This window comes from Syzygium oleosum, unplaced genomic scaffold (genome assembly GCF_021117445.2).
Source record: "Syzygium oleosum isolate NSW1041296 unplaced genomic scaffold, Sole_v2.1 Sole_v2.05, whole genome shotgun sequence".
Taxonomy (NCBI): Eukaryota; Viridiplantae; Streptophyta; class Magnoliopsida; order Myrtales; family Myrtaceae; genus Syzygium; species Syzygium oleosum.
In genome coordinates, this window is record NW_026607489.1 from 13,402,712 (window position 1) to 13,425,210 (window position 22,499).

General features: G+C 40.6%; 2 protein-coding genes and 1 long non-coding RNA gene across 8 annotated transcripts; all 3 read right to left on the reverse strand.

The window, feature by feature from the left end:
* Window positions 1-89: 89 nt before the first annotated feature.
* On the reverse strand, window positions 90-2,182 carry LOC130138256 (uncharacterized). The gene is made up of 2 exons (XR_008816650.1): window positions 1,249-2,182; window positions 90-993 (listed from the first exon to the last, which is right to left on the reverse strand). It is a non-coding gene; the product is annotated as an uncharacterized LOC130138256 (long non-coding RNA).
* Window positions 2,183-2,574: 392 nt separating this feature from the next.
* On the reverse strand, window positions 2,575-7,088 carry LOC115693389 (serine/arginine-rich splicing factor SR45). Of its 2 annotated transcripts, none has more exons than XM_030620372.2 (12): window positions 6,730-7,088; window positions 5,976-6,050; window positions 5,460-5,548; window positions 4,832-4,878; window positions 4,675-4,755; window positions 4,418-4,583; window positions 4,087-4,324; window positions 3,952-4,002; window positions 3,447-3,551; window positions 3,200-3,266; window positions 3,085-3,119; window positions 2,575-2,958 (listed from the first exon to the last, which is right to left on the reverse strand). In XM_030620372.2, exons 1-12 carry the CDS (start codon window positions 6,948-6,950, stop codon window positions 2,895-2,897), a joined length of 1,239 nt encoding a protein of 412 aa, XP_030476232.1. In that variant the 5' UTR covers window positions 6,951-7,088; the 3' UTR covers window positions 2,575-2,894. The 2 variants fall into 2 exon arrangements, with proteins under 2 accessions (XP_030476232.1, XP_030476231.1); XM_030620371.2 differs by having other exon boundaries at window positions 3,952-4,017; window positions 6,730-7,086.
* Window positions 7,089-10,864: 3,776 nt separating this feature from the next.
* On the reverse strand, window positions 10,865-17,501 carry LOC115693397 (uncharacterized). Of its 5 annotated transcripts, XR_008816677.1 has the most exons (13): window positions 17,195-17,500; window positions 16,158-16,346; window positions 15,958-16,011; window positions 15,691-15,801; window positions 14,686-14,748; window positions 14,333-14,587; window positions 14,058-14,204; window positions 13,936-13,963; window positions 13,753-13,823; window positions 12,278-12,337; window positions 11,409-11,471; window positions 11,239-11,312; window positions 10,865-11,109 (listed from the first exon to the last, which is right to left on the reverse strand). XR_008816677.1 is itself a non-coding variant. In XM_056311891.1 (12 exons), the coding sequence occupies exons 1-12, from the start codon at window positions 17,423-17,425 to the stop codon at window positions 11,301-11,303; spliced, it is 1,284 nt and encodes a 427-aa protein (XP_056167866.1). In that variant the 5' UTR covers window positions 17,426-17,500; the 3' UTR covers window positions 10,865-11,300. The 5 variants fall into 5 exon arrangements, 3 of the variants coding, with proteins under 3 accessions (XP_056167866.1, XP_030476243.1, XP_056167867.1); XR_008816678.1 differs by having other exon boundaries at window positions 11,239-11,471; window positions 17,195-17,499; XM_056311891.1 differs by having other exon boundaries at window positions 10,865-11,312.
* Between the last annotated feature and the right edge of the window lie 4,998 nt (window positions 17,502-22,499).

Genomic DNA, 22,499 nt, shown 5'->3' on the forward strand with positions numbered 1-22,499 from the left:
TCCGCAAATGTGGAAGTGTTTTTGTTACACCGGTGGTGAACGTGATAATATTCCTAATACAAAAGAAACGATACCTTAATTAGCAACAACGAAATTTTCTTGCCTGGATGTTTAACAAGCGTCCGAAGACAATTGTTAGCAAAAAATCTCGTATTGTTTTCGTATCCCAACACTAGTATATGTTCCTAAAACTCCCCGGGTTGCGAAGTTGGTTGGCATACTTAGCTTTTTTTCTCCCGTCTAGGCAATTAATTCTCCCGTCTCCTTGTCTCGACAATTAATCAAATCCACGCGGCTCGAAATCAAAATTCGTAGGAGATGAATTTCCCTTTTCTCTGGTTTAGGAAAGCTGAGAACCGCAGTGCAAATTGGTCTTCCGATAATTCTTCTCCATTGAATCCCATCGATCTATCTCCACCCTCTGAGCTCCTTCATTATTGCCCTCAGCAACAGGAACCCCCACCGTGCTGTTATCGAGCAATAATGAAACCAAAAGGACGACGCATCGAGAGGAAAGGACGATAGAGAGAGAGAGAGACAGAGACAGAGAGAGGCAAGAGCAATGCAAGTCCAACACTTCACTTGTGCCCAGTTGCACGAGTCATCCTTTTCACTGTAGGGAGAGCAATTATAGTCCGGTGGGGATGGGGGGATGCATGTTGTTGTCATGATTGATCTGGTCAGTGCAGAATCATCATTGTCATCATCATTGCGACAGGAAATTTGGTTTGCTTGGACCTTTCGTCGTTTCGATGTACATCCAGTTCCATTCAAACCCATTCATAACAAAGGCAGGCAGTGAATCAAAACAACGGGGTAGATGAATAAAAGGCGAAAGATGTCACCCCTTGCAATTCACCAGGGGGAAAAAAAAAGGGAAGGAGACGCTGCTTTTTCGGACCAAAAGATTTGCCCCCCCGACAGAGTGGGTCGGTTCGTCTGTCGTTGTTCCGTGTCTCGGACACGCACGCCTTTCTTGTGCTCGGCCTTTTCCTTGAAAGAGGGAAATTCGAGAAGGCAAAGATTAGGTAAGACCTATCAGAGCCTGCAACATGTGAGGGGCCAAGCAAGAAATAAGTTGAAATATCAGGAGCACATGGCGATTTTTTGTCCTTTTATTATTTTCTTTGTTAACTTTGCAGGGTCTTGTGCAGTTTCGACTGCATGAATACTGGAAACAGTCCCCGAAATAATTTTATTACGAGAGTCGATGTAATGGATCTCTCTACCTACCCAACCGACACTTACATTTGGGCATTGGTTGAGACATCAGTAATTTTCACAACGATGCTGAATAGGTGGATCCTTGTTGATTATGAGCACGGTTTGGATGGATGAACGTAAAAGATTGGTCGTTTGAACTTATCGATTTGAGTTTGCGAGGATGCACGTGGCTTGTCGATTGTTCAATGAAGAAATTGAGACCCTTGGAAGGTTGGAGCAAACGGACAATCTATCAATCTGATCAACTGGTCTGTGCCCCCTAACAAAGATTTTTCTGAATAAGAGAAAGAAGGATGACGAAAGATATCGGAAATTGAATCGGAAGGGAGAAAAGGACATTGCATCTATGTGAATATGTCCTTCTACTACACTCCTTACTAGTGTGCTTGATGAATGACACTTGGAACTTCTAATTTGCAAGACCTCGACCACTCTCCTTGCAAAGAGAGACTCTGCTTGCATCTCTATTCTTCTTGCTTCCAGCTATACTCTTCTTTTTGCACAACGATTTGCCATTTCTAAGCCTGACTGAGCCCCTATAAACCACTTGAACCAACGCCCTAGTTCATACGGAGCCCATTTGAACCCTATATATATCCCACAAAGATCAATGGCTCTAATTACACGACGCATGATTCACAATTTAGGCAGGTATTTTCATCAAAGGGCTGGACTTGCCATGACGCAGGTCAAAATTTCCGGGTCAATCATAGCCATTCATCATGATCCTGCTAAACTTACTGATTGTCATTGCTCATGTCCGTAGACCGCCGTTCATGCGAGTATGTCTATGTAATGACTATGTTGTACATGGTCCATGCCCACCGCATGTACTTCTATACATACATTTGGCCAATTATAGCCAATGCAGCGAAATCAGTCAGAAGGCTATCGTATGACCTGCTCAATCTCCCACCAATTTTATAAACTCTTGCCCATATCGACAAACCTGGTCAATCACATTCTTAAGACGTTTCTTTTGGAATACTTGACTACGTCACCCTTGATGAATGAACATTGACTTCAGTACGACTCTGAGCGACGTCAAACCGCTTTTTAAGGGCTTACTCCAGCCAACCTCGTGCGGCCATATATCCGTGAACTGCTGGCCATTTAGCAGGTCTTAAATTCAATGCAATCCATTCAAATCACGACGAGCGGCATCCCATTAACCATTCTAGGCAATTCCACACATTCAAGAAATCCACCCATAAAGTTTTATAGGACCAGCCAAGATACAACGGCATTCGCATGAGGTGGCCATAGCAAAGCCGTACGGGGCAACCCTTGAGCTTCAACTCAATTGGAATGGGCATATTACAGATTGGAAGCCCATCTGGCCTTTTAAGCTACGATAAATAAAACGCTACCATAAAACAGATTAATCAACTTCTACAAGAACAATCAAATAAGACAGATTCAGAGTTGCCTGGCAGAATCAATCGTCTAAAAGACGAACATGGTCATAATTACAGCCATACAGTTCCTCCACAGAAACAAGTACCACATAACTTTCGATTAGCTGGAAACTTCCTCTCTTGTTCCTTCTCTCTGTTTCTCTCCCCCACTATCGGAGGGATGCAGGGATGCGAGTGATGCGAGTGGGGCTGGGGAAGGGAGGTGGAGATGGGACAAGGAAAGGGAAGAAGGGGAAGGAAAAGAGAATTTACCTATGGCTTACGAGCTGGTGAGCTGCTGCTGCTTGTATTGCTGGAGCTTCTTCCCCTTATGGGCCTGCAAATGTAGAGCTCAGGGTCATTCTTACGACCATTAAATCAGAGACACATGCTAACAAATAAACGATGCTCTCACTGGACCTTAGATTTAAATCCTCAAAGACGATCTAGGAAATAAAAATACCTTCTAGGGCTGCGATTCGTTATCCGCCGCGCTATCTGTTAGAATTATAACAGACAATGAGAAAAAAGTCTTTATGTAGTAGCCATTGAAATTGTTACTAGCAGACTATACAAACCTTGCGTGGACTTGGTGAGTCAGAGAACGACGATGACCTGCCACGCCTTGCTTGTGGTGCTCGACCTCTGATAGCATCAGATAGCATGAAACAGTCAAACATGTAACATCCAAAACTATGCAGAGAAGACAAGCACAAGACACAACCATAACACGACAGCACAAACCTGGCAGGCAGGCAGGCCATTATGCGCAAGTTTTGGTTCAGAAGAGGAAAAAGATACTAGTAAATCATTGCAATAATGTACCTCCTCGGAGAAGGTGATCGAGCAGCCCTGCGCACCGGAGAGCGGCTACGCCGTCGACCGATTGGAGACCTTCTAGGTGGACTTCTAGCTCGTCTAGGTGGTGAACTGTTACAGTAAAAAATGTGATAAGATTGAAAACTAAAAAGTACACTCAAGAAAATTAGGAGCACAATGCATGCCACCATAAATTTAACTTGTATGATTAAGGTACTTGCTTCAGGCATATTGCCCGTGGAACTCATTAATCAGCGAAACGGATACAAGCAGCAGACTCAATCCATGAAATCAATACGATCAACAGGTCAACAACTAATGAACTAATTAAAGTCCTTGCTGTAGGGAAAATTCTCAATATTATGGATTACATGATGTACCATCCTATAGCCACTATTTCATTAACATGTCACGCAAAATACAGCTTGGCCACTGATATATTACAAGTTATAGGACAAAGCACCCTAGGCTCAACTTTACAATACGCAAAATACAAATGAGATCATCTTACCGGCGCCTAGGAGGAAGGGGCGAACGTCTTCGCATTGGACTAGCCCGAGCTCTACGTGGAGAAACCCTGATGAGGAGATATTAGTAACATGATTTAAAAATAGAATTATGGCAAGAAAGCACCCAAACAACCAACCTTGCTGGGGACCTATGCCGCCTTGGAGGAGATAGTGGGGAACGAACTCTACCCGGGGATGCAGGCCGCCTTCTTGGAGGTGTCTCACCACGTCGATAGGGGGAATCTCCTCGACGGCGGATTGGCGACTCTCCTCGTCGACGTGGTGAAGAATCTAGCGGTCTTCTTGGAGATCCACCTCTACGAGGTCCAGGAGATCTTCGTGGTGGTGGGGAAAGAGCTTTCCGACGAGGAGAAGCTACGTAGAAAAGCTCGTAAGCATGCAATGATGCACATGAAACGATAAAAAACAACTAAAATTTGGCAACAAAGTCTGGCAGTACAAACATACAGTCTCTTGGCTGTTTAGATCCATCTTTTTCTGCATCAGCACCAACATTATCAGATTTCAAAGCATCCTTCTTCAAAGCTGTTGGGGCAGATTTTGGTGGTGGCGAAACCTTCTGCCTAGGCGGTAATGTAAACTTGGCCCGAACAATATTTCCATCAATTTGAGCCTACATAGAGACCGTTATTTAGCCTCTTTATCTCAATATCAATATTCATGAGGTTCTGATAATCAGGCTACACATGGTAAGTGAAACTTACTCCATCCATATGCAGCTGAGCCTTTTCAGCATCAGCTCTTGTTTTGAACTCAACGTAACCATATCCTTTTGGAAGATTCACCTGAAACAGGATTAATGTTATTATACGCAATGAGTGTACATTCATGCACAGGCTCCAAACAAATGTGTGAACTCACAGTCCGGTCCATGGCAAGCTCCACGTGCACAACTTCACCAAAGTTACCTGGAAGAGAAAAGGTTAGAATAACAAACTAAGAGTATTATCCTGACATAGGAACACTAAAGAAAAGACCAGTTAATGAAAATAAACGCGGTAAAGGATATAGCTGCCTAACAAAGAAACTTTGAGAAAACAAATTAGCAGTCCAGTGACTGCATTTTGGTCATTTGCAATCATTAAATACTAGAGCTTGAAAACATCCAATCAACAACATAAGTAAAAGTATCTCTCCCAAACAAAATATTATCTGCACTTTAATTTGTCAGAATTGCATGACGAAAATTCCATGAGCAAACATGAAAAAGCCAAAGTTGAATGAGCATACTGATATACTACATAGACACCCCTCTAACCAAGGAGAACATGTTCTCGAAGTTCAAGAATTCAACGAAGAGCAGAATCATAAGGATAAAAGGCAACAGATAATGTGCATTAAAATATGGCTATGAGATCAGAATTTTCCAGGTGCAACATAACAAATCACACAATCCAGCATTACTATTTCAACCTTAAGAAAGTAGTTGCTGTGCCAGCACAAAGTGAACTAAAATAACCCAAGTACATGAAAAATGAAATTGTCTTACTGAATATCTCCTTCAGGTGGCCTTCATTAACATTTCTGCTGAGTGAGTCTATGTGAAGAACAAGGGATTCTCGGATAGGAGAAGCTTTCCTGCAATTATGAAATGTTACGCAACAAACAAGATGTAACAGCAAAATAAGAAGATAATTCGAACCACTAACACTATAAATCCTCTATTTTCTCCTCAACCCCATCTAAGGGTGTGTTTGTTCTGGGGAAAACTTATTGAAAAAGGAAAATGCTTTCCAGGAATCCATTTTCCACGAAAATGTTTTCCCCTTTTCAAGTTAGGGAATTCATTTTCCTAAATTTAAGCATGCATATTTTTTTTTACCGTAAATGGTTTTCCGTTGACTGATTATTTTCAGCAAACCAAATGCAGGAAAGTCCAAAAAACTAAAAAATTCTTTCGCTCAAACAAACACATTTTAAATGCTATTATCTTTGCCTGACCTATAATGAGCTGCTTACAATGTAAATCCTACTGATTTAGGTTGTTAAAAATCAAAATCCTTACCTAGGGGGCGGAGAAGCTCTCTTAGGTGGCGGCGGCGGAGGAGGGGAATGGCCTCGCTTGACTACCTCAGGAGAACTGCAGAAAAGGGATGGAGTCAGATATGACGAAATAAAAGTAGCGACGGGACATCCAAAAAGAGAGGCAACCAAGAAACGAGTATGCAATTCATAACGACCTCCCTCATTCGAATCATCAACCCTCCAATCCTAGCTAGAATCTAATAACCGCACCTTTCCATAACAACAGCCTCTCCCCTCGGATCTCGGTCCACTCTCTCAGTATCATACCGAGCCCAAATCTACACTAAGAAGAAAAGGGACAGGCATTGCTATCAAAAGCCCTACGCAGTTGACACAAGCAGAAACAGTCGTGAGTTCACGCCCACCATTGGACTTCCTACTCGTTTAACATGTAAAAATTCCCGCTTTCCATTCACCAACTAGGCCCAGAGAAGAGAAGAAGCCAAATTAAATTCGGATCTCTGACCATTCTCTCAGTATCATACCGAGCACAAATCTACACTAAGAAGAAAAGGAACAGGCATTGCTATCAAAAGCCCTGCGCAGTTGACACGAGCAGAAACAGTTGTAAGTTCTAGTCCGAATATCAAATCTTCACGCCCTCCGTCGGACTTCCTACTCTTCTAACATCTAGAAACTCCAGCTTTCCACTCACCAACTAGGCCCAGAGAAAACAGAATAAGCCGAATTAGGGAGAGAAGGGGGGCAAACAGCAGAGTAGGGAGAGAAAGAACCTTCGGCGGTGGCGAGGGGGGCTACGGCTGCGAGAGCTGGCGCTGCGGGAAGGGGAGGAAGAGGAGGTGGCCGATCTGGAGCGGGAGCGAGAAGGGGACTTGGACGGGGAGCGAGACCTGGAGCTGGAGCGAGAGTCGGAGCCCGAGTAGGAGCGGGACCGAGAGGAGGACCCGGAGGCGGAGCCCGACGGCGCAGGGCGGCCGCGGCTGGGTTTCGCCATGGCTTCCGGTGTGGGCGGGTGGCGGTGGGAGATCGGGGTGGTGGAGGAGAAGCGAGGGCGCGCGAGAGGTTGAAACCCTAAGATAAACCACCTCTCTTATGAACAGGAGAGAGGAGAGAGAGAAATGTGCTTCGTGGCAACGATAGGAGGTGGTTAAGGAATGGTAAAGGACGAGGCGGAGAAGCGTGAAATGACGGAATTGGTTTTCTTATTGAGTTTTCCGGTGGTAAAAAATAAAATTAAAATTAAAATTAAAATTAATACCACGAAAAACTCTAAATTAGTACACATGTGACAAATTTACCCTGAACTAATTTTTTGACCACCAAAACCCTCAAACCGGTACACATGTGATAAATTTAGCCTCCTTTAAATTGGATTAATATCACGAAAAATTACAAATTGATAAACACGTGACAAACAAAGGGGTATAACCCCAAATTGGTACATCCGTCAACTGTCACATGTCATTCAACTCTGCAATTTGATGGTAAAATTTAACGGAAACTAACGGAGGGTAAATTTGTCACGGGTTACCAGTTTGGGGTTTTTATGGGTAAAAAATTAGTTTATGGTAAATTTATTACAGATGTATCAGTTTTGGATTTTTCATGGTATTAACCTTAAAAAAAAGCATTGACTTTTTTCTATGGCACCATTTGAGAAGGGGCGAGCATGGTCCGATAGCACCTAACCCAAGAACAAACTCGCACAATATCGATGCCAATTCTTAGCATCGGGGACAGACCCTGTTGAGCCTCGAACTGAGGATGGGACTGACCTTGTGCATGTGAATCAACCAATTCTTTTTTGTTTCATTCTCTGTATTCCTTAAAATGAAAAGCGTACTCTTTTTAATTATATATCCATTGACAATGCAATATTAATTAACCAAACTGTGAAATACAAATCAAATAGAAATCTAAAGTAAGGCAACGACAGAAATCTTCACTTGCCAAAAGCAACAAACTATAGAAAACGAACACATGAAATAAAATTAAACAATAAAAAGTTCCAACTACGTAACATAAACCATAAAATTATACAACTTCGTATGTCACTCGTTCTTAAAATATTGCTTCAAATTATGAGCTAAACCGTGTTCGTGAGGTGAGCAAGGAGAAGCGAGACATCTAGCGAAAGGAGGGAAGCGAAGAGAGGCGGAAGGGTTTTTATTTTAAATAGCCTAGATATTCTGTTATTTTCATCATGCATTATTTGCATTCATCCCTTCGATCTCGTCCTTAATGTTGCCAAACCCGGAGTAAACCCCTCAGTCATGTGTATTCTTTAGCCCCAAGCCCCATGAAAGAAAAGCACAAAGAAGATGTCCATTACGGAAAACTCACACCGTTAAGTCCCACCAATTTTTTCGTACAAAGTCACCGTCTCTGTCGCCACCGTAAATCAGCAGCCTAGAAGAGGAGGGAGGGGCCTAGGGATACACACATGGTTGGGCAGGGTTGAATTGCACAGTGTCAATTCCAGAATAATCTAGGATCAAGGATCGGCCCACTCCCCCTAAGTATCGAACCAGGACCGGCCAGGTTGGGCCAATCCAGAATTAGTCTAGGGTTCGACCCTGGACCGATACTTACCCCTAGTTTTGAGCCAACTTTCAAGGCTAACGTAAAAGATCGCCGAGTTTCACCTACCGGACAATTTTCGCTCTAACTTTCAAGTGTCGCATAAAAAAACATAATTTTTAGTTTAGAGACTATTTCGACCGAGATGTGTGCATGTGATGTCTAAGTTGACAAACGATGAATGTTATGTCGACTGAAGCGGCTTGCATAAATAATCAAGATGACACCGTCTGATTTTATAATTTCGCTATAATTCAGTACACAATTGAATCAAGAATATTTTGATTAAGAATATTAGTATGCAATTTAAAATCCAAATTTCGATGCAATTTTGATTGACGCTTCAGAGATAATATCCAATTTAATCACGAATGGAGGGATAGTTTCGCTCCAATTTTGACATTATGTTTTGCCGTTGGGGGTAAATTTGGTCAATCATTACCCCTATCAGAAACTATCGTTTCATTACATTTTTTTTGCCAAACTAATATTAGATTTCTAGGACATGTAATTTATAAAGGAACAGTAAAGCTTATCGATTGGTCAATCAATTTTGCGGGCAAATTTCCAAATGAAATAAAAAATAGACGACGATATAACGATCTATAGGAACTGTCTAAATTGTGCATCGGATTTTCATTAATAGATCCAAAACCATTACAAGACAGGTTGAAAAAGAAAACTCCAGAATCATCAGAAATTCAGACTGAAGCTGTTAGAAAAATAGAAAAGAAAATCGCACGAATTGGAATGCACTAGTATTGCTGATCCATAACTTGCAAAGGAAAAATGGAAATTAATAATTAATCACATAAATTTCAGGAGGCTGGAATGATGCTCGGAAAAAAAAATGCCATAATTAAAAGGATAAATATCACAAAAAAATTCAAACTATGTCTACTGTGACACAAATGCTCCAAACTTTTTATGTCACTGAAAATCCTAAACTTATCCATTGTGACACAAATACCCCAAACTTTTTTTGTGTCACAAAAAAACTCACACTTATATATTCTCTATTATAGTTCCATCTAGGGTGTATTTGTCACACAAGTATAAGTTCGGATTTTTTATGGTATTTGTGTCACAATGAGCAACTTTAGGGTTTTTTGGGACACAAAAAAAAATTAGGATATTTGTGTCATAGTGGGTATAGTTTTGATTTTTTTTGTGGTATTAACCCTAATTAAAAATGATATTTTGGCCATGGTCTTATGTGTACTAAAATTCAAAGAAAATTTAGTTAATAATAGATCTTTTATTAGAGTATATAGTAAAGTTGCAAAAGACATTTTGCATAAAAGAGTAAAAATTTTTATCATATAAACAAATATCGCGATAATGACACAAACGGTTCATAAACTTTGACTTAATGTGCAATATGGTACATGAACTTTTAATTTGTTCAATGTAGTCTATGAACTTTAGCCTAATGTTCAATGTGGTCACTAAACTTTTAATTTGTTAAATGTTGTCCATAAACTTTAGTCTAATGTTTAATGTGGTCTCTGAACTTTTAATTTGTTCAATGTTGTCCTTGAACTTTTGGTACATTTTCAATGTAGTCTGTGAACTTGAGTTAATGGAAGGACTACATTGAACATTTTCATATAGTTCAAGAATTACATTGAACATGTACTAAAAGTTCATAGATGACAATGAACAAATTAAAAGTTCAGAGACCACATCACATATTGGACCAAAGTTCAGGAACTATTTGTGTCATTTTTCCACAAATATTTGCTAGGTGATAGGCGACTTTAGCAGATTTGGTTTTTGACATAAGATATATTTGCTAGATGCCAAGCCAACTGTTATAAAAGTTTCTTTTTTTGGTCAGAGCTCTAAAAGTTTAAACCGTCGTATATTTGATTTTTCAAGGAGGTTTTCTTTGGAAGAAGGGAATAGGGTTCTATGTTTTCGTTATGGAGCTTCGTGCGGAATATTATTCTTGTTCGCAAACTAATTTAAAGTGGATTTCCTGGCAACATACATAACTAACCAGGAGCTGTTGTTTGAAAAGATTGTTTTATGTAATAATTGTTGAGAGACATTACTTTTCCTTTTGCTTTCAACACTAAAAAAAGAGACAGAATTGCAAAGAACTCTCATTTCCTGCATTAATATTTATCCCACTTACAAGCTACTCACTAAGAGTCTATTCAGTTAAAACTTTGCCTCTCATTCCTCTAAAAATGATAATAACAGCATACATATGACAGACAATAACTCGACATTATCAACCGTCCTCATGGTAGCACTACTTGCCCTGGGGTTTATCGAGTTAATACATAGCCCTATACTGATATTTTTCAGTAAAGAAATGTATTTATGGAGAGAGAGAGGACATTCATGATATAAATCGAGAAATTCTTGTATGGATTATTGGGTCCATCTATGCCGTTGATGGTCCCGTATGGGCCTTACATGCAGATTCCAAATGATCAACGACTCAAATGGACCTCATCAGACCCGGATTTAGATAAGAATTTCTCACATAAAACCCTTCAACGAACACTGGGGCTGCCTGAAAATAGTAAACACCTCTCGTCCTGAAAAGATTTTAGCTCGTCCTGAGAGGGAAAGAAGAGGATTAAACAATTGTGTATAGGACTTTCAGTTTCAGACCCTTTCTTTCTTGGAGAAAGGCAAAAAAATTGTGTGATTTTCTTAAGGTACAACTATTGGTTATAGGAAGCTACTCTGCAAGCAAAACTGCCATTCCCTTCGAAACTCAACGCTGCTGCATTCCATCGAAGTCAACTCAATGATGCATCTGAGGTCATGCGCGGAAAACCACTTCATCAACAAAGTAGTACCGCTACCAGCTTCATTGGTAGCTATAAACAGAACTATTGGGACAGGTTCATACATTGAAGCGAAATAGCATCACATCTCCTTCTTGGACAACATAATCTTTACCCTCCGATCTCAACTGCAAAATCCAGGGAAACAAAGTCCAATTCATTCCATGTTTTCCCTAAGAGAACCCAGCCATCACTATTAAGACACATGCCAAGAAGCGAAGGTAAGTGTCACATATAAAGTTACAAACAGAAAATTAAGCATCATAATTTTCACTTCATCTTAAATGTTAACTACTCATATCTAACATGATACCTTCACTATTAAACCTTTTTCTTTCTCCGACACCCCCCCCCCCCAAAAAAAAAAAACCTCTCTCTTTGAACTGTGATTCATAACAGGAGGGAAAAAAGGCTAAAAAAAAGCTTGCGAAACTAGATGTACCCCTACTTATCCCGAAAGATTCACATAGAAAAGTGATTTGAAGCCATAAGTGAAACAAAGACGCCAAAGGACACGATAGCCATAGGAGAAACAAAGATACCACAGGTAATCAATCAATCAACATGCAATTATAGCCCCAACCCAGAGTCGCGCTAAATCAAATTCATCCATTAAGTGGGACTGCTATATAACTACTTTCACATCCTATACAACCTCAAAAAATTGAAAGAAGTATCGGGATCTATAATGCCTTCATTGGGATAGACAGTCATTTTTGTGGACTGGGAACAAGATGAGCAATAAGTACATTATATCCCACTTCAATGCACTACCTCACATGTCAACTGAAAATGGATTCATCCTATTTTGGAGCCAGAAAAGCACATTCAGGCTCATGAAAGTGATTTCTAGCAAGAATTAACAGAGCTCTGCTAAATGTCTCACACCACCATGCCCAATTAAATAAAGTTAGAAGAAAGGTAAGCAACTCACTACTCCTTTCTCCCTTGCAGCAGCAAATGATCCAGCAGTAACAAAATCATCATAAGCTACCTGCAGGAAAATTTGACACAGGTCATGTGTAATTGAAAAAATTTGCAAGGTTTCCTGAAAAAAGACAGGTAATTCGTGAAACAACAACTCCTAGTCCAACAGCAATAACAACAAACTAAGTCTTATCCAGCTAATTCACGTTGACTATTTCATAGTCCTAATGCATCTCGGCTTTTGTAGGTTCTAATTCGTATTTTAATATTGTAGGTTCAACATACTTCAATTGGCTCCATTTGAGAGTATCAAAGGTTATGGGGGAGATTGGTATGTCTTGGCTGCAAACTATTTCAATAACATCCTGAAACCGGAAGATGCTGTTGGATAAGTGGAGACAAAGCACTTTGGTCCTATCTACAAGAAAGAGGCAAGAGATTGAATTATCTTGCACCTGAAAGTATTTCTTTTTCCCATTGTGTACTCATCATAATTTGAAGTGGGGAATGGCACTAGAAAAATCACGCCTCACCCAAACAGACAACACATTGACAACTTGTCAGCTGGACAAAGGATTTCACAGGGGTGACACTGAAGTTTCCAAATCTTACTAATGGTCTAGGATTTGCTTCAGTCATGGTTAATGTTAAATAAAAGTCAAACTATAGTTATTTAATTCTGATTTGATCTTACTGTCCATTTACAAAGTTATTCCAAGTTCCAACAGTGACATTAGCATTGTCAATGTAGATTCAAAAATGGATTTGTTTGGAGAGACATAATTTTATCTCTGTACTCCCTAGTCCTAACATGCTGACCTTGAGATCACCCTTTTCCTTGATTTCAAATTTTGATCTCTATATCTCTCTGCTTATGTTTGTTGAGATTTTTATATTCTACAGTTCTACTCCAGCTATCTAGCACCCCTTAATCTTTCCTTCCTTCAGATATCCATAAATCTTGATCTCTATATCTCTCTGCTTATCATTGTTGAGATTCTTATATTCTACAGTTCTACATCAGCTATGTAGCACTCCTTAATCTTTCCTTCCTTCAGATAATTATGGGTTTCTCCTTTTTGGTCCTTTGTTGCTCGCTCTGAAATACCTATACATCCCTTCTCTAATCCCCTTCCCGGATGATGGCGGGGCTTGATCTCATTTCATTCACACAGAACTTCAGCATCCTTGGGAGCAAAAATGCATTTTTGACAATCGACTCTCACTTGCTGTTCACTACCTAGTGAGAGATAATAAGCTATGATTGCAAGAAACAAGGAGAGAGATGATCTGATTAGTCTATATAATTTCTACCGTGGGCAAAATCAGCCTCTATTAGTCAAACTAAGGATCGAGCAAGAAAAGAAGAATCTGCAACTCCTAGCTTTTTGTCCAATTGAGGTGAAGCTACCATGTCATTGCATATTAACAACTAATCAAAACCATAGATGAAGCTTAAAGGTCCTATAATGTAATGCTTACCGTCTCAGCTCGGATGAATCCTTTTTCAAAGTCTGAGTGGATGACTCCTGCAGCTTGAGGTGCAGTCATTCCTGCATCAACAAAGCAGAAGAAAAAGAAGGTAGAGGAAAGGAAGATGGAAGGTGAGACAGCTCTTCAACCATAACATAGTGCATAAACATCGAAGGACAGACAATATCTAACCCGCCAAGATAGTCCACGCCTTTGTTTCCTGTTTTTAAGATCAAATTGTTCTTCATTATAGTGAAGAGTGCACAAATTCAATAAATGGTATTCCAGAAAACTTCTCAAGTTTGCATCTTTACCTTCTCTCCTGAAGTGAAGTACGTACGCAAACCTAAAAGTCCATATGTTGCTCTTATCAGATTCCCAAGCCCACTTTCACTAACACCAAGAGATTTCAGATACTCCGTTCTCTCTTCAGATGGAAGTTCAGTAAGCTCTGCCTCAACCTGCAACAATGTGGAATCTAAATCTAAGTTCTAGGTTGTGGTGGTAAGCAGTCACAAAGACAAAAACAAACCATCACAAGTTTACTCATCATACGGAGACAGGCACGCATGACCTGGGTTATACTGACCTGTGCTGAAATTGTCACTAGTCCAGATTTCAACTCAGATGCAAGATTCATAACCTCTTTCACGTAAGGATTACTTGCAGGTTCAGCTAATTCGGATTCTGCAACATTGGCCACATAAATGACTGGTTTCATTGTAAGCAAGCAAAGATGCTTGATGGCTTCGTTTTCAAAATCTGTTAAACTTGCTGCCCGTGCAGGTTTTCCATCCATAAGAGCCTGCTCAATTTTTTCCAAGGCTGACTTCTCTGCATCCTCCTGGGAACACAATGATGGGATTTAAGGCAAGTGAGGAGATGAGCTGTGGGCCAAGATTCAAAAGTTTTCCTTTGTCAGTATACTAGATAAAGTAACACCTTAAGTTTTGATTGTGAATCCCTTGCTTTGCCTTTTTTCAGTTTCTCCAATCTCTTCTGAATCTGCAATTCTTGTAAGATAGACTTATCAGATCTACAATTTCACAGAATCCGGTCAATTATTTGTGGTACTTGTACAGAATTCATCACCTCTGAACAAAAATGATAAAATCACGTTCTGCCTTATGAAGACTAACGTGAAATAAGGGATCTAAATCACAGATCAGTACATAGAGAAGCATGATAAGATAAAAAGTCTCAGCACTACATCCATGATCACTACTGCCAAAGTGACATATCAAGGAGATCTTAGTACTCCAAGGCCATGAAAAAGTGAAATTGATACACAGACACAAAGATAAATTTGTGAATTCAACTAAAAGTAGCACAAATTTCCACAGAAATAGATGAACAGATTAAACAATCAGAATTTTCAGTAAGCTCTCGTCATGTTTTGAGCAGATAAGCTCGCTAAAACAGAAGTTTTCACTACTTTCAAATGAACAAGCCAGTATAAATGGTGCTTGTTGATCCTCTTCTCAAAAGTAGAAACATAATAAGTTTAAAAAGAGAGGTCAGGACCTATGATCACACTGAGTATCAACGACATACATCACAATAAGAGGAAGTTGATATATTTGATCTTCATCATTATAGTCACTTCTTTCCAGTTCGAAGCTACTTCTTCCAAGATTTTCACTAGTAATTGCCATTACTAAAGTATCCCGCAATATAGTCGTGTCAATGCTACAGTACAGATGCTGCTTGGAAACCTTGCAAAGCAAGTTTCTTCAAGTGGTTGCTTCTTTTTGAAGGTTAAATTGTGGAAGCATTGATTGCCTGATGATATCCCAGGAGATAGATACCAAGTGAAGTGAACAACCATGAAAACTCAAAATGAGGCAGAACTTTTTTAATGTGAATCCCTGATGCAAGCTGAGGAATTACAAACAGAAAATGAAAGAAGAGCATTGTGAAACCTCTAGTAGAAAAGCCATAGTGTACCTGATCCAGATCAGTAAATATGAGCTCCAAGTTAATCACATCAATGTCAGACTTTGGATCAACTTTTCCATTCACGTGAACGATGTCATTGTCTTCAAAACAGCGTACCACCTGTAAAAACCATACTTATTGACCACTCAAAAGGACGTTTTCCTCAATGGTGCTCGAGTGTTTACAAGTTAGATTTTTATTTGAACAGTGAGTGACCTTTCGTCTGAAGACCCATTTAACTTTTAAGAAGACTTACTATCACATCAATTAACAGACCTGAAGTATGGAATCCACTTCGCGAATATGAGACAGAAACTTATTGCCCAGCCCCTGAAAAATCATAACAGAAGAAGAGGCTTAACAGGCATCTATAAATAATCCAACCTACCGGAGCAAACCAAGTATATAACTTAGCAGAATACAGAGTCTTGGAGAGAAGGAAAATTGAAACAGCTTTGCCTACTAAGAAATCTCACCTCCCCTTGACTCGCACCTTTGACGAGACCAGCAATATCCACAAATTCTATAGAAGCTGGGACTGCTCGCTGAGATTTACAGAGGTCAGAGAGGACATGCAGACGGGGATCTGGCACAGCGACGATCCCTACATTGGGCTCTATGGTACAGAATGGAAAATTAGCAGCTTGAGCTTTTCCATTCTCAACCTAAATAGAAGAAACCACCAGAATAACACTAGCATCTAATGTGCAAGTATGGGAAGGTGGGAAAAAGAGATATTTACAGGGAAAAAAGAAGGAAAGAGAGGGCCGCATTACTGCGACACGCTTGCTGATATCAAATTAAAGTGGCTAAGTTCGAGTTTGTCTCAATCGACCAATGCAAATCTTCCTTTCATGTCCTTCAGTACAATGCCATTCCATTATGTGTCCTCTCAAAAGAGAAGGAAAAGAGAACTTTTTCCTTCTTCCCTTTCAATGGTTAAAAGTAGATAAGGAAGTGGAGAAGGAGAGGCCGACGCACTCCAGTTCCCTAGTCGGAATTTTCGAGCCACATAACGATTCACCATTCATATGATTAAGATCTCTATAATAATACGGGTTGGCAGCTATGGCTCTAATCTACCGGTTCTGGCTATGTCTCCCTCCTTTCTGATTAAAGCATCGAAGCCCAACATATCTTCCACTGTCCTAGGAAGAGGGGCATCACAACACTCCCCCCCAATTTGAGATGTTCCCTCATGGCACGCGGCGCGCCAACATCCTCTAAGCGCAATTTTCTCAAAGCGCCTAAAACTAGCAAGATGCCCTCCTCCACATACCCTTCGCTACACGGCACGACATCGAAAGAGCAGAACGTGTACCCAATCTCCCAAAACAACACTATATGTCATGGAAGCACACGGAAATGGATAAGGAAGTCAATCCAACTCAATGTGATGCTCGGAGCTAGGGAAGCTACGCTGCACAGAGCTCACAAAACAAGATCGACGCACACGAAACGATACTAACTCGAACCGACAGGGTGGCACGAGAACGAGGCGACAGTGACTTACGACGGCGTTGAAGAGCGTGGACTTGCCGACGTTGGGGAGGCCGACGATGCCGGCCTTCAGGCTCATGCTCAGCCTGGAGGAGCAGGAGAAGCACCTGCGGAACCCGACGGCCGCCGCCGCCGCCGTCGAGCGAGGGCGGCTCGCGAAGAGGGAGGGGTTCGCGGAGACGCATGGCTTGGTCGGGAGGATGCTCAGGGCGGGGATAAGGTGGCTGCGAGCTATCCTCGCCATTTCTGCTTGCTTCTGATGCTCGGAGACGGAGAGAGAAGAGAGGGGAGGGAGATTTATCAAAATGCGTAATGCATGAATAAATCATTTTTTGGAGCATTTAAAAGGGTTTCGCTAAATTCTAATGCAAGCGAAAATAGCCTCGAAAGAGTTTAGATTAATTTTCTCGATCAAGTTCTAAATCTATAATCTAATATTTATATTGTCCTGCTTCATTTTATACGTATAAATATGGGCTTTTGTGAAATTTTTGTATTTGACTCCTCGGAAATTTTTAGCTCCTTGGATTAAAGGGTTTTTTTTCTCGTGAAATTTGTTTTTTGTGAACTTGTCGTATTAAAACTTCACAGGTCGAATTTTACTTTTTTTTTTGGTAAAATGGGTATATAAATACAATTGCGCCTGACCAATAATCACTTCCATAATTGTTTGTTTGTATAATGTCAAAGATTTTTTTTGCTAGGCATTTTGAGATTTTGTGCGGGAAGGATTTGGTCTTTGATTCCATTGAGAATAGGAGAAAATTCAAAGAAAGATTTGAGACGAAAAAGTATTATGTGGTTGCATGATATCACGCGCATAGGCCATGTGAAAATCTGCGGCAATCCTCATCTCACGTGGTCAAACTTGTCTCTCGGCAGGTCCTGAGGTTTTGTAATATTTTCCCATCAAAATCTATCTTTCGAAATATGCTAAACCCATTTCTCTTATAGCCCTTGTAGATACTGGAGCACTCTTTGGCACCGTAGGAACACTGTAGCAAGAAGAAAAACATGCAGAAAAGAAGAAAAACTTTCGTCCAAAGGTGTTTCAGTCGTGTGTGTCGCTTGTCGGTCTTTATTGTTGCTTTTCAAAGTTTTCCTTGTCACCCATTCAATGTCGTCGCAGCTCGCAAATAGAGTCACCTCTTCGTCGTCACTCGCGAGCATGCTCGCCCATTGCCAGATCTGGAGCCACACTTCATTGTCAAGCCACCCTCTTCATCATCGTCGCTCATGGCTAGGCTCGTCCGTGGCTAGGTCTTGAGCCATGACGATCCATGGCCGAGCCACCCTCTTCATCGTTGCTTGCAATCAAGCTCATTCATTACTAGATATGGAGCCATCATGACCCATTGTCGAGCCACCATCTTCGTTCCTTGCCATATCACGGAAGACAGGTGGAGGCCTAGCATATTGTTTATGGGGTTCAACTTCGACGTTGTTTAACATTCGAGTTCCGAGGAGTCCCAACATCTTCTTCTTCTTTTCTATTTGTTCTGGTTGAAGCAAATGGACAAGACACAGTGTAGTGAGTGCCTGGGGCCAAGGACGGCAATGACTGTGAGTTGCCGCAACGATGGAGGGGTGACTCGGCCATGGACGCACACAACCGTGATCAGCTTCGACACAGCACAAGAAGAGATAGAGAAAAAAAGGGAGGCGGGTTTTTAATTTTCTTTATTTGCTCGCCACGTTATGATCACGTGATAATTCGTGATTGGATTTCAGCACAAGTGCGTGCCAAACTCAGCCCATGACGCGATACCATACAATCATGGGATAATGATACAAATAGTTCCTGAAGTTTGACTTAATGTGCAATTTGGTTCCTGAACTTTTAATTCCCGTCAAATAGTTCGGGGATTAAATTGAACACATATTAAATGTTCAGGGACCACATTGAACAAATCAAAAGTTCAAGGATCAAATTAAATATTAGGTTAAAGTTCAGGGACTATATTTAATAAATTAAAAGTTCAGGAACTAAATTGCACATTAAGTCAAAGTTTAGGGATTATTTGTGTCGTTTTCCCTGAAATCATGGTATAGTTTCTCGTTTTGGGACCCGAGAGAGAATTTTGTGTCTTGTCTGCTGCAGCCTTCTGCAAGGAACGATGGCCACTCACTTCTCCTACTGTGAAGGCCGATTCGATGCTCGACGGATGTTCAATATCTATTTAGAAATTCTTATTGAAAAAAAAAAAGTAACTGACATTATTCATTTAATATGGTTCAAATCCGAACATTCAAGTGCAATGAAGAGACCCGAAATCATGTATTGACTTGAAACTCTAATCGTCTCAACTTTTTTGGCGATTTTTAGTGTTCAAGAATAAGAATCGACAAAAGAAAATTCTACCATGTGCCGCATAAACGAATCCAATTTCTGAAAGTGACCCTCATGATATATCTATACCTTCAAAATCGCATACAAGTATCTTAAAATTTCACGTTAGGTCGTAGCTCTAAAATCTCATTTTGGCTGATGTGGCAGAAGAGTAACAATCTCTGGTGTGTTTGTTTCGCGAAAAATGAGTGATTTGAAAAATATTTTCCGAAAAATGATTGCTCATAATGTTTAGAAAAATTAGTTAACGGAAAATATTTTTATCGTCGATAACAATTTATGCTTAATTATTTTCGTGAGCAATTTTTTTCCATTTATTTATTTCTGTAAGCGATACAAACTATTATTTTTCGGAAGATGTTTTTCAAATCACTCATTAACCGCGAAACGAACACACCTTAAATCTTGCCCGCCTCAACCTGTTCCTCGTATCCTCCATTTAAGTGTATTGTCAACCAAAACAACAGCGCATTATCTTTTGGCAAAACCATGCTCTTGTTTTATCAGGCCGGATAACATAAAAGAACATTCTAGGAGTAAAAATTATAGTTGTAGTACATGAAAGGGACCGTGTCGATTAATGACATTCAACCACCATGACTCACGGTAGGTTTTTAGTTTTACTATTTCGTCCGGAAAAAAAAATGGGAAACAAATTTTTTGTTTGATGGCTTTAGAAAGAAAAAAAATTGGTGTGATCATAACAATGCCGCTTTTAGCTTGCGGTGATGTGGAATGATTAAAGCACTAGTTAGCCTATTTCAATCAGGACTCAAAACCCGTCTCGAAAGCCATATCGAATATTAAATTTCCTACTAAAGTTCGAATAGAATATAAATTGGGAGATACTCAAGTAATTTACCTTTCCTATTCGAGTCCAATATTTTTCTATTAGGAGATCCATAGGGTCATTTGTAATTATTCTACACGTCATCGTTAAACCGTCATCGATTGTTTTAGCTAAGATTTGAATAGACTTCATGTCATTCGTCTTTCGATCGCCCTCATTAATTTCGAAATTGCGATTAAGGCTCCGTTTCACAGAAAATATTATGTTTCCGTAAAATGTTTTTCAGGAAGCCATTTTCCTGAAAAATGACACAATTTTCTGGTGTTCGGCTGAAATCTGAAAAAGTCTTGGAAAATATTTTCCTTAATGCATTATTTTTAATAAATTTTTATTTTGTGTTTTAATATTTCTTTTCTCTTTTTTATTTCCCTTTCTTTCTTTCTCTGCCGGTTTCCGGCAATGGCAACGCCCGGCGACTGGCCACAGGCGAGGCTCGGCCTTGCTCGCCCAAGGCCAGTGAAGCTCGCCTTGGCCGGCGACCGGCCTCGGGCGAGTGAGGCCGAGCCTTGCCTTGCCAGATCTGGCAAGGCTTGGCCTTGCCTCGCCAATCTCGAGCTCCGCCAAGCATCGCCGGATCTGGCGAGGCGAGGCTAGGCTAGGCTCGGCCTCGCTCGAGCTCACCGGCCATGGGACGAGAGGACACGCAAGGCAATAGCGGGGGAGGAGTAGATGAAGCGCGAGGCAGCAGTGGAGGAGGAGCGGCTCTGGAGATCCGGCGATAGGAAGAGGAGAGGACGATGGGGACGGTGGGAAGAGGAGAGGACAGGAAGAGGAGAGAGGAGAGGAGAGGACGGGAAGATTGGAAAATGATTTCCTTTCTTCCTCAATCAATTTTCAAAGGAACTTTTCCATTGATCGGAAAATATTTTTCTTGACCACTCATTTTCTGCCTCCCGAACACCGGAAATTATGAAAAATGTTTTTCAGAATTTTTTTTTTCGCGAAACGAATATAGCCTAAGTAAGGAAATAAGCTTCCATCCTCGTACTCTTCTGTCTTAAGTTTCCCCTTCAAATAGGGACCACAAGAACGCGAGAACATAGTTAAGCTTAAACATCACAAAGTCAACTGTGCCTTTCCCCTTTGCATTTTTGTCGAGTCACAAGCAAAAAAGCATTTCGCATGTCACGGTGCTCAAAAAACGGGAACAACTTACGGGAGAAGTATGATCCGGATCATCTTTACCCGGGGGACTCAATCTACCGACCTTTGCATTATGCCCTCCGTGACTCGACACGTAAGTTGGATATCCCGATTTAATTTCCATTTCGATAAGGGTTCACTCTCACTCGACGTCGTTTGCACTTAATATTTTTCATATCTTTTGACGATATGGTGGTTATCTATTCCCACTAGACATCACCGAGGTTGCCGGATTTTGGCACGATTCCCGAAAAATGCATTCGAGGTTTCTATTTTTTACTAAATTTAGGCATGCCCGAGGAAACCACAAAATCCGAAAATTCGCTATCTGCTTTGCAAAGAAAAGCATATACACTACAAGACCTTCTTCAATAAGCATCATCATCTGTACCCCCACGGGCCCGATGTCCCACTGCCCCTCTAATTGGTCGCCCACCCACGTGCGCAAAAATACAAACGACCGACCCCCAAAAATTATCCAAAATGATGCGAAATATACCCAAAAAAATAATAACCAGCGGATTATCATGGGATGAACGGTTCCGGGATTCCTTACAGATTCCATATGGAACCTATCATCGGATACATGCTCCTCATTTTTTGGAACATGGAGCTTACCCGTCAGAACTAGGAACCTGGAACCTACTATCGGGTGCAAGTTCAGGGTATAACATGTACTTTTATTTTTTATTTCATTCCTAGTCAAACAAAATGAAAATGAAGACAACAATATTGAACATGCTTTTTATTCACAAGAGAGAATACAAAAGACTAGTTTTCCTACCATTATAGTTCAAATAAATATAATTAAAATGAGAAGTCATCGCGTGAATCGATACTAAGGGTAAGCGGTTTCATGTTTCGTACAAGTTCCACTTGGAACCTACCCATGAGAATAGATTCGTCATTTTTTGGAATATGGAACTTATCCTATCACAAGTTCTAGATCCGTTCTAGGGTCTACCCAAGTTCCAT

Coding starts and splice junctions, on each gene's coding strand:
- LOC115693397 (XM_056311891.1), bottom strand. CDS start 17,425: ATGGCGAGGATAGCTCGCAGCCACCTTATCCCCGCCCTGAGCATCCTC. Junction 14,588..14,685: donor ATTCACAATCAAAACTTAAG/GTGTTACTTTAT, acceptor TTGTGTTCCCAG/GAGGATGCAGAGAAGTCAGC. Junction 12,338..13,752: donor GATTCATCCGAGCTGAGACG/GTAAGCATTACA, acceptor ATTTTCCTGCAG/GTAGCTTATGATGATTTTGT.
- LOC115693389 (XM_030620371.2), bottom strand. CDS start 6,950: ATGGCGAAACCCAGCCGCGGCCGCCCTGCGCCGTCGGGCTCCGCCTCC. Junction 3,552..3,951: donor CCCCTTCCTCCTAGGCGCCG/GTAAGATGATCT, acceptor TTACTGTAACAG/TTCACCACCTAGACGAGCTA. Junction 2,959..3,084: donor ACGAATCGCAGCCCTAGAAG/GTATTTTTATTT, acceptor CTACATTTGCAG/GCCCATAAGGGGAAGAAGCT.